This window comes from Diabrotica undecimpunctata, chromosome 7, assembly GCF_040954645.1.
Source record: "Diabrotica undecimpunctata isolate CICGRU chromosome 7, icDiaUnde3, whole genome shotgun sequence".
Lineage (NCBI taxonomy): Eukaryota > Metazoa > Arthropoda > Insecta > Coleoptera > Chrysomelidae > Diabrotica > Diabrotica undecimpunctata.
In genome coordinates this window covers 82,297,329-82,313,488 of record NC_092809.1, presented here as the reverse complement: position 1 = coordinate 82,313,488, position 16,160 = coordinate 82,297,329, and the positions used below count along the sequence as shown (strand labels likewise).

Below are 16,160 nucleotides of genomic sequence, written 5' to 3'. Positions count from 1 at the left end.
TTTTCTTCATGCCTAGTCTATCACATATTCCTTGGAATAGATCACTTTCAAAGTTCCTGCCTTGGTCACTATGGATCTCCAAAGGCACTCCAAATCGGCTGATATATTCTTGGATCAACTTATCTGCAACGGTGGCGGCCTTCTGGTCTGGAAGTGCATAAATCTCGACCCACTTAGTGAAGTAATCCATTACTACCAACATGTACTTGCCCCCATTTTCACTTTCTGGAAATGGCCCTGCAATGTCCAAAGCTATTCTTTCAAACGGGCTTCCAACATTATATTGTCTCATAGGAGCTCTCCTTTTCCGGTGAGGCCCGTTACTCGTAGCACAAATAGTACATTTCTTACACCAGTCTTTTACGTCGTCGGAACTGTTCATCCAATAAAACCGTTCCCGAATTCGCTGAAGGGTTTTCCTTACACCAAAATGCCCTCCCGATGGACTGTCGTGTAACTGACGAAGTACTTCGGCTATTCTGCTCTTTGGGATCACCAACTGTCTTCTTTTCTCTGCACCGTCATCATTTTCCAGGACTCGTTTGAGCAAGCCATCTTCGATGATAAATGAGTCCCACTGGGCCCAATACGTCTTAACTACTGAGCATAGGTTTGATATTTCCTGCCAAGGTGGTCGACGGTTTTCCTCTTTCCATTTTCGGATTTTCTGTATAACTGGATCTCTCTCTTGTTCTTCCCTTATCTTAGTAGGCGTCCAGTCGTCGTTGACAATCGTCGTTCTTAGCACTGCTGCTTCCTTGGATTCCGTTTTGTTGCAGTGGGAACACTCTGCGGGGCATGGCCTTCTGGAAAGAGAATCAGCATTTCTGTGGCTAACTCCGGCTCGGTGCTCAATCTTAAAATCGTATTCTTGGAGTCGTTCGATCCACCTGGCTATCTGACCCTCTGGATTCTTAAACTGCATCAACCACTTAAGGGCGGCATGGTCGGTTCGGATTAAAAACTTCCTTCCATAGAGGTATTGATAGAAGTGCTCTACTGATTTAACTACTGCTAGAAGTTCTCTTCTCGTGACGCAATAATTCCGCTCAGGTTTTGAAAGAACTTTACTAAAATATCCGAGGACTCGTTCCTGTCCTCCTTGAATCTGAGACAGCACTCCTCCAATTCCCACATTACTTGCATCTGTATCTAAGATGAACTCTCCTTCTGGCAGTGGATACCCTAAAATTGGTGCTGTTATTAAATGCTTTTTCAAGGTCTCAAAGGCATTTTGGCAGTCTGTATCCCAGCGGTAATCTCTTGCTTCCTCCGTAAGTCGCGTTAATGGCTTAGCGATATCTGCAAACTTCTTAATAAACCTCCGGTAGTAAGTACATAGTCCAAGAAAACTTCTCACTTGATGTTTGTCAGTTGGTTTTGGCCATTCCTTAATGGAATCGATTTTTCCTTTATCCACGGCCACTCCTTCTTTACTGACTATATGACCCAGATAATTGACTTTACCTTGAAATAGCTGGCACTTCTTGGGGTTTAGCATCAATTGGGCAGCTTTAAGTCGATTAAAAACGTTTTCCAAATTCCTCAAATGATCTTCGAATGTCTCCCCCAAGACGATTATGTCATCTAAATAAACCAGGCATGTTTTCCAAGATAACCCTCTCAACACATTTTCCATAAGCCTCTCAAATGTCGCAGGAGCATTACAAAGTCCAAATGGCATAACGTTGAATTGCCACAATCCAGATCCTGTGGTGAAGGCTGTCTTTTCTTTATCGACTGGGTCCATTTCTACCTGCCAGTATCCAGACTTCAAATCTAAAGTAGAAAACAATTTACTTCCAGCCAATGTGTCCAATGTGTCATCGATCCGAGGCAGAGGATAACTATCTTTCTTGGTAACGTTGTTCAGCAAACGGTAATCCACACAGAACCTCGTCGTTCCGTCTTTCTTCTTAACCAGGACCACCGGAGAGACCCATGGACTCGTAGAAGGTTCTATCACCCCGTCTTTCTTCATTTCCTGAACAATCGTTTCAGCTTCCTCTCTCTTCGCCTGTGGTAATCGTCGAGCTGTTTGACGAATTGGCTTAGCATTACCAGTATCAATTTTATGCTTAACAACGGTAGTTCTTCCCGTCTTTCCTCCTTTCGGTACGAAAATATCACGATACTGCCGCAGAAATTCCCTTAATTTCCTTTTCTCCATCTGATTTAGAGACTGTCCTGCAACTGCAACCATTTGGTCGAATTTGTCGTTGGAATTATCAGATGTTGTCGCCTGACGGATTATGGATGTCACAGGTACACAAGTTCCTACTTTTGTCTCTTTCTTTATGGTCACTGGGTAGTCGTTGACATTGATAAGTCTCACAGGAATTTCTTTAGCCGAAGTCACCAATTCCTTTCCAATTATGATTCCACGACCAACCTCATCGTCGTGGTTCCAAGGCTCCATCATAACAGGTCTCCCTTCGTCTACAATTCCCTGTAGTCGCGCTACTATGATCGTTTCGCTTCTCGCAGGCACGACTGTATCTTCTGTAATGGCTGCTTGCACAGTGTTGTCATTATGTGGATGGAGAAATACCTCCTCGTTGCCAACTTTGATTACCTTATTCTTAAAATCCAATTGGAATCCATGCATATTCATTACGTCCATTCCTAATATAACATCCTCTTCGATGTCAGCAACTATAACAGTATGGACAAACTTTTCTGCCCCAATTCCCAATTGTACCTGGATTTCTCCATGAATGTTGGCATTTTCACCTGTAGCGGTCCGAAGTCGTAACCTCGTTGGTAACAGTTTCTTTCGGCTGTTTATAACTGTCGGGCGTATAATGGTTCTGGTCGCTCCGGTATCCACCAACAACGTATGCTTTTTACCATTTATGTCTCCATCTACATATACACTATCTTCACGACATTTCAAAGAAGCTATTAGTATGAGAGGGTCTTTGGAAAAGTTTTGGGTCGAAGCTGCCCCCCTAAGGCTGACCCGTTCTAGTTTTCCTGATGGTGAGTTTCTTGATTTGCGTCGTACCTAGGGTGCTTACAGGAGCTTCGTACGTGTCCTATTTCGCCACAATTCCAGCATCTGATGGTCTTCGTTTTCTTGTATGTCATGCTTTTCATCATATTAACGAGCTGGTCAAGTTTATCTTCATCTCCTTCCTCTTTTACAGTCCTAACTTTACTGTACCCGCCAGAGGCCTGCGTAGCTGACTCGTATTCGAGGGCGGCGGATAGGACATCAACCAGCGTCTTGTGACGAGCTAATCGCAGTGTTCTCTGCATTTCATGATCACGAAGACCATCAATAAACGTTTGAACGGCCAATTTTTCCATCATGTCTTCGGGAGCTGTTGGATAAGCATATCGTACTAATCTGGCAATATCTACCTCATATTCTTGAAGAGCCTCATCTTTCTTCTGTCTACGATTTTTAAGCTGTGACTGATATACATGCTCCAAATGTTCGTGGCCATATCGCATATTTAACCTCTTCTTCAGTTGTTCGAAATCATCGGTCTCCTCTACGGCTATGGTCTGAAGTACATCTAAGGCATCTCCTCGAAGGGCGATAGTCAGGTTTACAGCCTTTTCTTTTTCAGACCATCCATTTGCTCTTGCGGCTGATTCGAACTGTTTCATGTAGTTGTTCCATGATGATTTTCCGTCGAAAGTTGGGACTTTAACATGAATAGAACCTCCACTTCCTTCAAATTTCGGCCGTGTCTCCAACTTAAATTTCGTCTCGTCTTCTTTTATCTCCACTGTAATCGGATTGTTACCTCTCTCTGCTGTCCCTGTTTCCTCCATCTTCTTTTCCATCTCTTTCCATATCTTTTCTTCGAAGGCTAACATATCGGCAGCAACTTGGTTTTTTAATGAAGATATTCTATCGTCCAGGGCAGACATCTCAGAAGTGACTTTAGAGATTTCCGAAGAGATGTTAGCAGAGACTTTGCTTTCCAGCGAAGAAATCTCGTTAGAAACTTTGTTTTCTAATGAGGCGATGTCGCCAGAAACTTTTGAAATATCGCCAGAAACTTTGTTCTCTAATGATGCGATGTCACCAGAAACTTTGGCTACATCACCAGAAACTTTGGCTACATCACCAGAAACTTTGGCTACATCAGAAGAAACTTTCGAAATATCGTCAGAAACTTTGTTTTCTAATTTCGAAATCGACGAGATAACAGCATCTTCAAATATATAAGTCTCTGGATCTAGTCCTTCTTCTAGCAAAGCGTTCTTTAGTCGTTGGACTAACTCAGCCTTTTTTCCGGTAGAAGCTAATTCTCTGTCTTCGAGATGTCTTCTTAAATTCGTCACTGTGAGCTCATAAATCGTAGCCATTTTCACAATTTATTTTACGTATTCACTTGTATTATTATTATAAGTCTAATTTATGTTCGATCCCACTCTGACACCATTTGTTGTGAATTTATTAAAAGGTTCAATATTTATAACACTTACGGATTTAATTTATTTCTTTATTTATATTAACTTATCTGACAATAATTTATTATATCCGTACGTACAAATTCGCGAGCGCGGGTCTTGAGTATTAACTGGCCCTCCATATAAAAATGTTGTATTTATATACGAAATCCTGATATACTAGAACAGCATCGAAAGATCGCATTTTCTTGCATCGAAAGATCGAGAAGCTTAGCCGGCTCATTCACCATAATTTTGGTTCTAGACTTCCACCGAAATTTCTACAATAAAACAGAATAATTAGTCATAAAAGTTAGGCCAGTATATTTATCGTAACATTAGTATGGCGAGTACTTTATACATTACTTCTAATAAGGATATTTTTTATATCTGGCGTATTTTTTATATCTGGCCGCTTATGGCTACTATTTCTTCTGCTTTGCCTTCTAATTTATTAAGAATACCATTTAACAATAAAACATTTTGAAAACTGGCTAGATTATTCCTATCAAAATAATGGTTTAAAATGGATTCAGTTGCATTCACAAATCTGTGAAGTTTATTAATATTTTCATCAAAATTTGGAATAATTGAAAAAGTTTTTATATCTAAAATAGGTGTTGCCATTTTATCTTTTAATTTTAGTTTACAAAAATTATTAATTAAGCCTAACTCTTCGTTAGTATCGATTTCGCTAAAGGATTCGTTTTCAGAAGAGGAGTCTGACATAAACAAAAATTACTTACCACATCCGTGCTGCACACTGTCTTCCTCGATGGAGTTCACTGGCAAAACTCACAAAACTCACAAATATTGGTTCTCGATTTTCGTGAAGGGTTGAAACCCAAAGAACTTTCCGCGATGGATTTTCCCGAAAATCTGTACTGACTGCGCCACTTATAGTTTTCCCGTAGGCAAAACTATTTTTAAAAAACAAATACTTTATTAATTAATTACAAAAATACGAAAGAGATCGGACAATTTTATATAAAGATTTAATGCTCCTTCTTTAAAGTTTAAGAACAGACTGAATTATATCTATATAAAAATGCAGTGGTAAATGATAATATAAAAATGCAAAGTAATCTTTATTACAAAATTCATTAAACAAAAATCCTAGATCATCACTCTTAGGTGAATGGCTAGAACAGAGCCGGCTCCCATAACTCGGGTCTCCTTGGCGAACACCTTTTTTCACTTCGAATTCTTCTGAGACTGTACCGTTGCATCTCACAGCACAAATGGTTTGTCTAATTGTCATTTTTACCAATCTTATTATTTTTTCTGGCACTTGGAATTCTTTTAGTGTTTCTATTAACTTGTTTCTGTCTATTGTATCGTATGCAGCTTTGTAATCAATGAAAAGTACGTGTGCTGAAATGTTGTATTCATAGCAATTGATTAGGATTTGTTTTAGCATAAAAATTTGATCGGTTATTGATCTTCCTTTCCGAAATCCTTCCTGGTATTCTCCTAGATTCTTCTCTATATATATTTCTAATCGTTTTTTAATTAGTATGGCGAGTACTTTATACATTACTTCTAATAAGGATATTCCTCTATAGTTTGCGCATTCAGTTCTATCTCCCTTTTTGTGTATAGGAATTATAATCGACTTATTCCATTCTTGAGGCATTTCTTCGGCATCCCATACTTCTAGTATTAGCTCACCAAGTTTGTTTTATGTTCTCTGCCACAATGCCGCTCTCCCCGGGACTTTTTTGGTTTTTCATATCTTTTATTATTTCTTTAATTTCTTCTCTTGTGGGCTTTGGTATTTCTTCTATTACTATTTGAGGTCTAGGAACATAACAATTTTCTTCAGTAGTCACTTCGTCATTTAGTATCTCTTCGAAATATTCTTTCCACCTTTCACATATTTGGTCTTCATCCACTATCAGGTTTCCTTGCTTATCTTTTACATTCATAGTTCTTCCCTGGTACCCAGTTTTAATGTATTTTACTTCTTTATAAAAAAATTTTATTTCATTTTTCTTGTAATTTCCTTCAATGCGCTTAATTTTATTATCCATTATGGCTGCATAATTATTAAAAAGGGGAAATGTCAAGGTTGCCAATAGCAACTAATAATTTATCTGTATCATCTCTGTGTGTGTCAAGCGAGAATAAAAAAGTCAGATCTTGAAATTCATTTTGTATAATTTTATTATAAGAATTTTTCACATAACGAATAGATACATCATCAGATCATATCTAAGAAAAAGAACAAAACAAACATTGGTCCTTAGAGCTTCGGATATTTGTGCTATTCCACGCCATACAACCTACAAGATCAGCCGACAACGTTGAACGAGACAGTCGCAGAAATACATCGAGTGCTCCTTTGCCCCAGGCTTCAAGTCAAGTATACAATCCGATTGAACACATACTGACGATTTCACTGGACGGGACATCGAATCATCAAAAATCAGGGAAGTGAGCTTTTGTTCCTTACTTATCTGCCTTTCATTTCAATTTCCTAACTTAGACTTCTTCAATCTTGAAATTTATTGTTCATTGTTAGTTTACTTTGACACATAATAGTTAAAACATTTAAATTTGAATTAAAATGGGGGATTTGCCTACGTTAAAAAAGATAAGAGCATCTCTTAAAGCGCGATTAACCTCATTTATTAAATTCATTGATAGGGACTCAACCCACGGTGAGATGAATGAGCCAACTCGCGCTGAAATTGAATTGCGCATCGAAAACGCGAATAGTATTCATACTCAATATCAAGAAACCCAATTAAAAATAGAAAGTTTACTGGACGCAATAACTGAGGAAGAAATAAATTACAGAGAAACGTTCGAAACATCATTTTATTCAGTTATAATTAAGGCAAAACAACTGTTGACAACAACCTCAGCTAGTGCCTCCAGTACATCTAGTCCTACTAGTGAACATTTTGCATCCAATCATACATATACAACCTCCAATATAAAACTTCCTTCTATTGAATTGCCAAAATTCAGTGGCAACATAGAAGAATGGTTAGATTTTCATGACTTATTTGATTCGTTAGTTATAAAAAATAATAGTATATCTGAAATACAAAAATTACATTATTTAAGAGCATGCATAACAGGTTCTGCTGAGAGAGTCATTGCTTCTATACCTCTCTCTGCTTCTAATTTTACTGTTACATGGAATCTTTTGGTTGAGAGATATTCTAACAAGGAATTGTTGTTGCATAACCATATTAAAGCCATCTTCAATTTAAAGGCAATCAATAAAGAAGGTTCATTTTCAATCAGAAATTTAATTGATAAATTTTGTAGCAATCTTAGAGCTTTGGAGGCATTAAAACAACCAGTCGAACATTGGGATGCCCTTCTCAAATATATTCTTTTGGAAAAATTAGATTCTGAATCTGTGAAAGAATGGGAGAAGGCCAACAATGGTAAAGTCAGTCAAGTTTCGGACCTCATATATTTCCTAAAAACGAAGGCAGATACTCTAGAAAGATATAATCTAAATAAACCCAATATTCAAGGGACTTCTGTCAATAATCATGTCAAATTCAGACACAACAGTACTAAGGCTCTTGTAAGTACAAAATCTTCTTTTCTTTCTTGTCCTTTATGCAACCAGCAACACAAACTGGTTCACTGTAGTCAATTTCATTCATTAGACATTCCTGCCCGTATCAATAAAGTACGTAGATTTAAATTATGCTTGAATTGTCTGCATTCTGGACATCAACAAGCTACGTGCAAATATGGCGAATGTAAGAAATGTAACCAGAAACATCATACTCTTCTCCATGAATTTATTGAAAATCCACTAAATCCATTGCCTCAGTTTAATGATCAAGTAGTTGCTTCTCAGAGTAGCCCTCAGACACTTTCTAATACTTCTCAAAATCAACAAATCCTTCTATCAACGGTTGTTGTCCAAGTTCGTGACCATTTAGGGGTTGCTCATAATTGTAGAGCTCTTTTAGATAGTGGAGCTCAATCTAATTTTATCACATCAAGTTTAGTTGATTTGCTGGGTATTTCAAGGGAGCAGGTTAACATTTCTGTAGTGGGTATCGCTCATGTTTCTTCTAAAATAAATCACAAATGTAATATTGTTATTAACTCTTTACAATCTATATATTCTTTCCCCCTAGAGTGTTTAATCATTCCACAAATATGTGGACAACTTCCAGTTTGTCAAATTGATGCATCTTCGTTGCCCATACCTGCAAATATTCGTTTATCAGACCCAAATTTTCATACTCCTTCGGAAGTAAATATTCTGATCAGTGCTAGTATTTTTTGGGACCTGCTATGTGTGGGTCAGGTCAAGTTAGGTCCTGAAAAACCCATACTTCAGAAAACTAGATTAGGGTGGATCATTTCTGGTCCTTTAATAAATACCAGGGTGAATAGTCAGCAATCTACCATATGTGGATTATCACACAATATCGAAACTGACGACCTTTCTAGGTTTTGGGAGATTGAGGAGTGCTCAGGTACTAAACTTCAGTCTCCAGAAGAGTTATTGTGCGAGGAGCACTTTAAATCAACCTTTAGGAGAAATGTGGATGGTCGGTTCATTGTGTCCATTCCTTTTAAGTCACAGGTTGACTCTTTGGGAGAATCCAGATCAATAGCTCAAAGAAGGTTCTATAGCTTAGAAAAAAGGCTTCTTAATGATCCTATCATGAAGGAGCAGTATGTTGCATTTATGGAGGAATACTTGTCTTTAGGCCACATGTCAAGAGTTACTGATTGTACTTTGCCAGTACATAGTTATTACTTTCCTCATCACGGGGTGATGAAGCAGGACAGTCTCACTACAAAACTCAGAGTAGTGTTCGATGGTTCCTGTCCGTCATCATCTGGTCATTCGCTCAACGATCTTCAGATGGTAGGTCCCGTCATGCAGAATGATTTGATATCTATCCTGTTGAGATTTAGAAGTTATCCATTTGTTGCATCTGCGGACATTGCCAAAATGTACCGCCAAATTCTTATTGATGATACTCAACGGTGTCTCCAAAGAATCTTATGGAGAAATCATCCGAAAGATCCTCTTCATTCATATGAATTAAATACAGTTACTTATGGCTCTACGTCAAGTAGTTATCTAGCCACTAGATGTCTCTATCAGCTATCATTAGAGCATTCTGATACATTCCCTCAAGCTTCTAAAATCATAGCTGAAGACTTCTATGTTGACGACTTGTTAACTGGTTCTGATTCGTTAGAGGACTTAATCCTTAATTGTAAACAAGTCTCTGAAATTCTTTCAAAAGGTTGCTTCCCACTTAGAAAGTGGACGTCAAACAATTCTTCATTTCTTAAGTCCATCCAGGAATCTATTTCATTAGACACTCCCTTCCTTTTTGGTGCCAATGAAAACACAAAGACACTTGGGTTACAATGGTGCCCTAGTTTAGATTCATTGTCCTATTCTATTGATTCAAATGTTACTCCCAAAATTATCACTAAAAGATCAATACTTTCTGGTATTGCTCAAATATTTGACCCTTTAGGTCTCTTAAGTCCATCAATCATTAAAGTCAAAATCCTTATGCAACTCCTTTGGTTAGAGAAGTTAGACTGGGATGAAGGAGTGCCATTGCATATTCAGTCTGAGTGGTTATCTTTCAGAGATCAGTTGCATGAGTTGAATAAATTGCAAATTCAAAGAAATGTAGTTCTCCCTAATTCTGTTCTTATTGAAATGCACGGATTCTGTGACGCAAGCGAAGTTGCTTATGGCGCAGCCATATATATTCGCAGTGTTGATAAAAAGGGTAACATTTTTATAAATTTACTTTGTGCTAAAAGCAAAGTAGCACCTGTAAAGAAGCTGAGCGTACCTCGCCTGGAACTTAGCGGAGCTTTGATCTTATCACGTCTTTCTAAAATGGTTATTACTTCTTTGAATATTCAGTTCAATAAGATTTTTCTGTGGTCTGACTCAACCATTACCTTGGGCTGGATAAAAACTTCGTCACATGTACTAAAAACTTTCGTTGGTAATCGTGTTTCAGAAATTCAGTCCAACACAGATCCCGAAAATTGGAGACATGTACCTACGGATTGTAACCCTGCTGATTTACTCTCTCGAGGAATTGAACCTCAGGTTCTAAGCTCTTGTTCATTTTGGTGGCACGGCCCGTCATTCTTGCTAGATTCTCCTGAAACTTGGCCAGTTCAAGTATCTTTTGATAAAGAAAAGCTTCCAGAGTTTAAAACTATTAGCAACCAATTTATGATAGTTTCGTCTACTCCATTATTTGATTTTGAAAAATATTCGAGTTTTTCAACCTTGGTAAGGTCAGTGGCTTACTCTTTGCGTTTCTACTACAATTCTCAACTAAAGAACAAGGCCACTCGTGTTTTGGGGCATTTAACCACACAGGAGATTAACAATTCTACCCTTACTCTAGTTAAGTTGGTACAAGCTGAAGGTTTCCCATCTGAGATTCAGTGCTTAAGAAGAGGTAATGCAGTTTCTTCTAAAAGCAGAATCTTATCACTTAATCCCTTTTTAGATCCAGAAGGATTACTCAGGGTCGGTGGTAGATTAAGTAATTCAAACTTTTCTTATCAAAAGAAACATCCTATTCTAATTCAATCTAATCATAAGTTTACTATTCTATTTTTCCGTCAAGAGCATTTCAAGCTGTGCCATGCAGGACCTCAACATCTCCTAGCTCACGTGCGTGAGAAATATTGGCCTTTACATGGAAAATCATTGGCTAGGAGAACGGTTCGCGAATGCTTGCGTTGCTTTCGCTTCAATCCCGATCAAGTTAATCCCATCATGGGAGATCTTCCCCAATCAAGAGTCACCCCCTCATTTCCATTTGCTGTTACAGGAGTTGATTATGCTGGTCCATTTGCCCTCAGAACTAGTCGTCATAGGGGTGCTTCTTCATATAAAGGTTATATTAGTTTATTTGTTTGCCTATCGACAAAGGCCATTCATTTAGAGGTGGTAACGGATCTTTCCACCGAAGCCTTTATGGCGGCAATAAAACGATTTATAGCTAGAAGGGGCAAACCATGTCAGATGATGAGTGATAACGGAACCACATTTGTGGGTGCCAACAATTCTTTGTTGGAATTGGGTAAATTTTTGAAAACCAATGGTAATAAATTCCCTGATATGTGTGCTAAATCTGATATAAATTGGAAGTTCATACCGGCTCATTCTCCTCATTTTGGCGGTCTCTGGGAGGCTGGAGTCAAATCGGTGAAGGCTAACCTCAAACGAGTTATGACAGATACGAAATTAGATTATGAAAGATTTGTTACATTACTAACTCAGATTGAAGGAGTATTAAATTCTCGTCCTTTGAGTGCCTTGTCTTCTAACCCTTCTGATCTTTTGCCTTTGACACCAGCTCACTTCCTCATTGGAAGACCCATGGATTCCGTTCCAGAAATAAATCTAACAAACTCATCCATTACCAGTTTGTCTAGATTCCAGCAGTTGCAGCAACTTCGCCATCATTTTTGGAAACGTTGGTCTCTGGAATACATCTCCGAATTCCAAGAACGGAAGAAATGGAAAGTCAACCAATCTAAAATTCAGACTGACACACTCGTCCTCATCAAAGAAAGAAATTTACCTCCTTTAAACTGGTGTCTTGGGCGCGTAGAAGTTTTGCATCCCGGCGCTGATGGAGTTACACGAGTGGTTACCATAAGAACTTCAAAAGGACTTATAAAGCGAGCTGTTACAAACATTTGTCCACTTCCGGTTCCTAGTGATCAAAGTGAAGGTGCAATCACGTCTTAAGTTCTAGAACTGTTAATGCGTCTTAGTTAAAGAACATTTGTTTGATTTTTAAACTTAAAAGTTTATAATAATTATTGAAGATGTATTTGTTTATTTTTTATTGCATGTAATGTATTTCCTCATTTACTTGCTTACCTGTTAAATTGAAAGCGATCCTTTCAAGGTGGGGGGCATGTTCAAGATAGTGGCTGCATAATTATTAAAAAGGGGAAATGTCAAGGTTGCCAATAGCAACTAATAATTTATCTGTATCATCTCTGTGTGTGTCAAGCGAGAATAAAAAAGTCAGATCTTGAAATTCATTTTGTATAATTTTATTATAAGAATTTTTCACATAACGAATAGATACATCATCAGATCATATCTAAGAAAAAGAACAAAACAAACAGTAGCACTATCTTGTTTGGCGTAGGTTTCTTGTATATCCTTTTGATCGTCCTGCTCTACCTCAAATTTTCGCAGTTTTTCAAAGTTAAATTTACGTTGCACTTTCTTTTTCCGTTTATGCTTTTTAATTATTGTTTCTTTTATATTAATTCTGACCAAAAAATAATCTGAGTCTACGTCAGCCCCTCTGCACGTTTTCACATTTGTTATTAAATTTGCAAACTTCTCTTGTATTAAGATGTGGTATATTTGATTAGTTCCATTTGACCCCGGAATTTTCCACGTTCCTTTTTATATATATTTTTCTCCTAAGATGGGTACTCATTATCTTCATCCTGTTTTTAATTGCGAATGTGATTAATCTCTGTTCATTATCATTTGTATTCAAATGTTTACTTTCACCCCCTGTTATGTTTTTATATATATCTTCTCTTCCGACCTTTGCATTGGTGTCGCCTATAATAATTTCAGTATCTTGTCTGGGCATTTCTTCACACAATGACTCTAATTCTTCATAGAATTCATCTTTCACTTCTTCTTCTTTTTCTTCTGTTGGAGCATGTATATTTATTAACGATATCATGTTCTCTTTTCCTTTAATTCTAATTGCACACATTCTGTCAGATTTTACTACGAATCGTTTTACCTGCTCCACGTCTTCATGTACCAGAAAACCCACTCCAAAATTCCTATTATTGCCTCGACTTGTATAAAACGTGTATGGGCTAATCTTTTCAACGTTGTTTCCAGTTAAATGTGTTTCCTGTATTGCTAAGATGTGTATTTTATATTTTTTTAGTTCTTCTTTAGGTTAATTAATGCTCCCTCCTCGTATACTCCTCGAACATTCCATGTCGCAATATTTAGGTACATATTCTTATTTTTTATTTTGCTATTTATGTTCAAACTCATTTTTCTGTTCACCGCTAGGGTCCGTTGGCATAATGGGCCATCTTTTCCTTTTTCCACTACTATATGCCGTTTTGTGGGTCCATATTTCTAGAATTTTCTCGTTTGAAAGTACCATTTCCGGCCCATACCCAATTTATACCATCCACAGTTAGTTTTCTGTACCCTATCTTTACATTTCTACCTTCAGCTCTTAATTCCTTGCTTTTATTTACGACTTCCTGCCTCATGTGTCTTTCTTTTTCGGTCAGGTCATCGTTAATGAAGATCTTTTCTCCAGTAAGAAATCTGAGTTTGCTTTTTTTTTCATTACCTTAATTTTTTCGCCATAATCCTTCATTTGTACCAGACATATATTGTTCTTTAACTTCATTGCAGATTCTATTTCGACATCCTCTTTTAGGTGCTTTTGTATAAAATCTTTTACGTTATTTTTTAAGAGTGTTTCATCTGTTCCGTTTATTGTTAGACCCGTAATTACTATGTTATTTCTTTTCATCTGTTTTTCAATTCTTTCTACTTTGTTTTCAACCTTTGTTAATTTGTTTTTTGTTTCTTCCAATTCTTGATTTATCTTTATATTTTCTTTTTTCAGCGCTATCATCTCTTGTCTATATTCCTTATTTTTATTCCTGATTTCTTTCAGTTCTCCCATCATCTTCTTGAACATGCTTATAACGTCGTCCAAATCCTCTGAATCTTCTTCCTTTGGTTTTCTTTTGCTTGGGGTTCTGGAAGTTTTTTTGCTCTGCGGGAAAGGTGAAGTTGACCCTCTATATTTTCTCTTCTTGCCTTCTGACGCGTTATCATCACTGTCCGTGTACATCATATCTGTTTCTACGGACCGCGAAAGGAACTAGATTCGCTTCAACCGCTCAAAAATCCAATTCCTATCAGTCCTCAGTTTGCAAAACTATTTTTAACTTTGGCAACGTCGCAAAACTAACGGCCAGAGTTCCTCCAGTATGACTGTTTCGAATTGTAAATAACCTTACTTACTTTTATCACTTCAAACACTAGTTTTTACCGAAAGCGAGTTTTTTTTCCAGAAATTTCTCACTGTGGTATTACGAAGCCTTTTTAAATTCACATATGTAAACAAACCGTAAATTATTTTTCGCTACTAATTGCAATATTTGGGATTTTAGTAGGAGAAAAATATATTTACTTTTATCTGCTTAGTACACCGTTGCCGTCTCCATAGAAGTACTATCCCGATTATCAATAGGACTGAGCACCACTTCTGTTATATTTTTAACTATTTTAGCTTTCCTAATAATCTTCCTAATTAGGAAAAGAAAACTAATTTCCAAAATCCTATTTGGAGAAAAATTGCATCCTGCCCAGATCCAGATATTAGACGAGCTGATAGCCGAAGTAACCAAAACTTTGAGTACGAAGCCCCAACCAATGGAGGGAGGAGAAATGTAGCCATAAGCTCCCCTACTATTAAGAATCAGCAGATTCTGATGTCCGATGTTATAAATAGGAAGAAATCAATATTTTTATTATTATTGTAATTATATGTTTCAATAGTCAAGTTTAAATCATTAAATGTAGTAGTTTGTAGTATTTCTCAAAATTGTAAACTTTTAATTTCGAAATAAAGATTTTTTTTGGGAAACTTAACGGTGAAGAAACATTTCTATATATATATATATATATATATATATATATATATATATATATATATATATATATATATATACAGATTGAACGAATTTAAAACGGAACATACGAAATCAATGTATTTCGGCTCAACTCCGCTCTAGGTGGTTGGCCAACAAAAGGTTGTCAAATAATAATTATATTATAAAAATCCAATACTTCAGCGGGCTGCTGGATTCGGAACTCATTCAAGAACAAGTCAAAACTCCACCCAAATAGGTTGCCTAGAATCACTGAAAAAACTAGACTAAACAAGCAGTTATTATGCTGTCAAACCACTTATCGCTTCCTTATAGTCCAAGAGATAGAGCCGAAATTTTGAACTGATCAGTAATATGACATTTCTCTATTGGAATATATTCATTGTAACTGGGTTAAGACTTTGCCTTACAGGCGGACGCCCCTCGTGGTACAGGGGGTGGCTATACAGGGATAAAGTTGTCATTTTTTTCGGAAAAATTAACGATCGATAATATGGCTGAAAATTTGCCCAGACTAAGATCTTAGTATAACTAGACGAAATCCCAAAGGGCGGACGCGAGAGTAGATACATAAGGTGTGGCGGACAGGGGTGAAATTGCAATTTTTTGGGGAAAAATTAACGATAAGTAATATGTCCGCCATTTTCATGGCTCATTATTTAGCCCCTAAAAACTTTAAATCCAAAAGGGCGGACAGCTGGGTTGGTACAGAGAGCCACAAAACGGGGTCAAATGTACCACTTGCCTGCGAATTTTAGGTCTCGGTAACAATTTTCAAACTGATTTTATTATGATATTTTTATACCGATTGATTTGAAAATGTGTATGCTCACTTCTGTTACTATTCTGAGAAGCGTCAAGGAGAGTTTTCCTCAAAATTTTCCAAAAAAATTTCCGTAAATGAAAATTTTCGTAATTTTTTGAGGTAAAATCTAATTTGTAGAATCCTTTCGATTTTCTGTAAGTTATACCATGAGTTTTTTCCAAAAATTTTCAATCGATTTTTCCGATAAGAAAAAAAAATTTAGAAAAACTTTTCTAAAACATTTGATAAA

The 16,160-nt window shown here is 37.0% G+C and overlaps 1 protein-coding gene across 1 annotated transcript; it reads left to right on the top strand.

Annotated features, from left to right (window-relative positions):
* Positions 1-6,979: 6,979 nt before the first annotated feature.
* LOC140446494 (uncharacterized) lies at positions 6,980-12,160 on the top strand. Its single transcript, XM_072539049.1, has 2 exons — positions 6,980-7,431; positions 7,486-12,160. Exons 1-2 carry the CDS (start codon positions 6,980-6,982, stop codon positions 12,158-12,160), a joined length of 5,127 nt encoding a protein of 1,708 aa, XP_072395150.1.
* Positions 12,161-16,160: the final 4,000 nt, after the last annotated feature.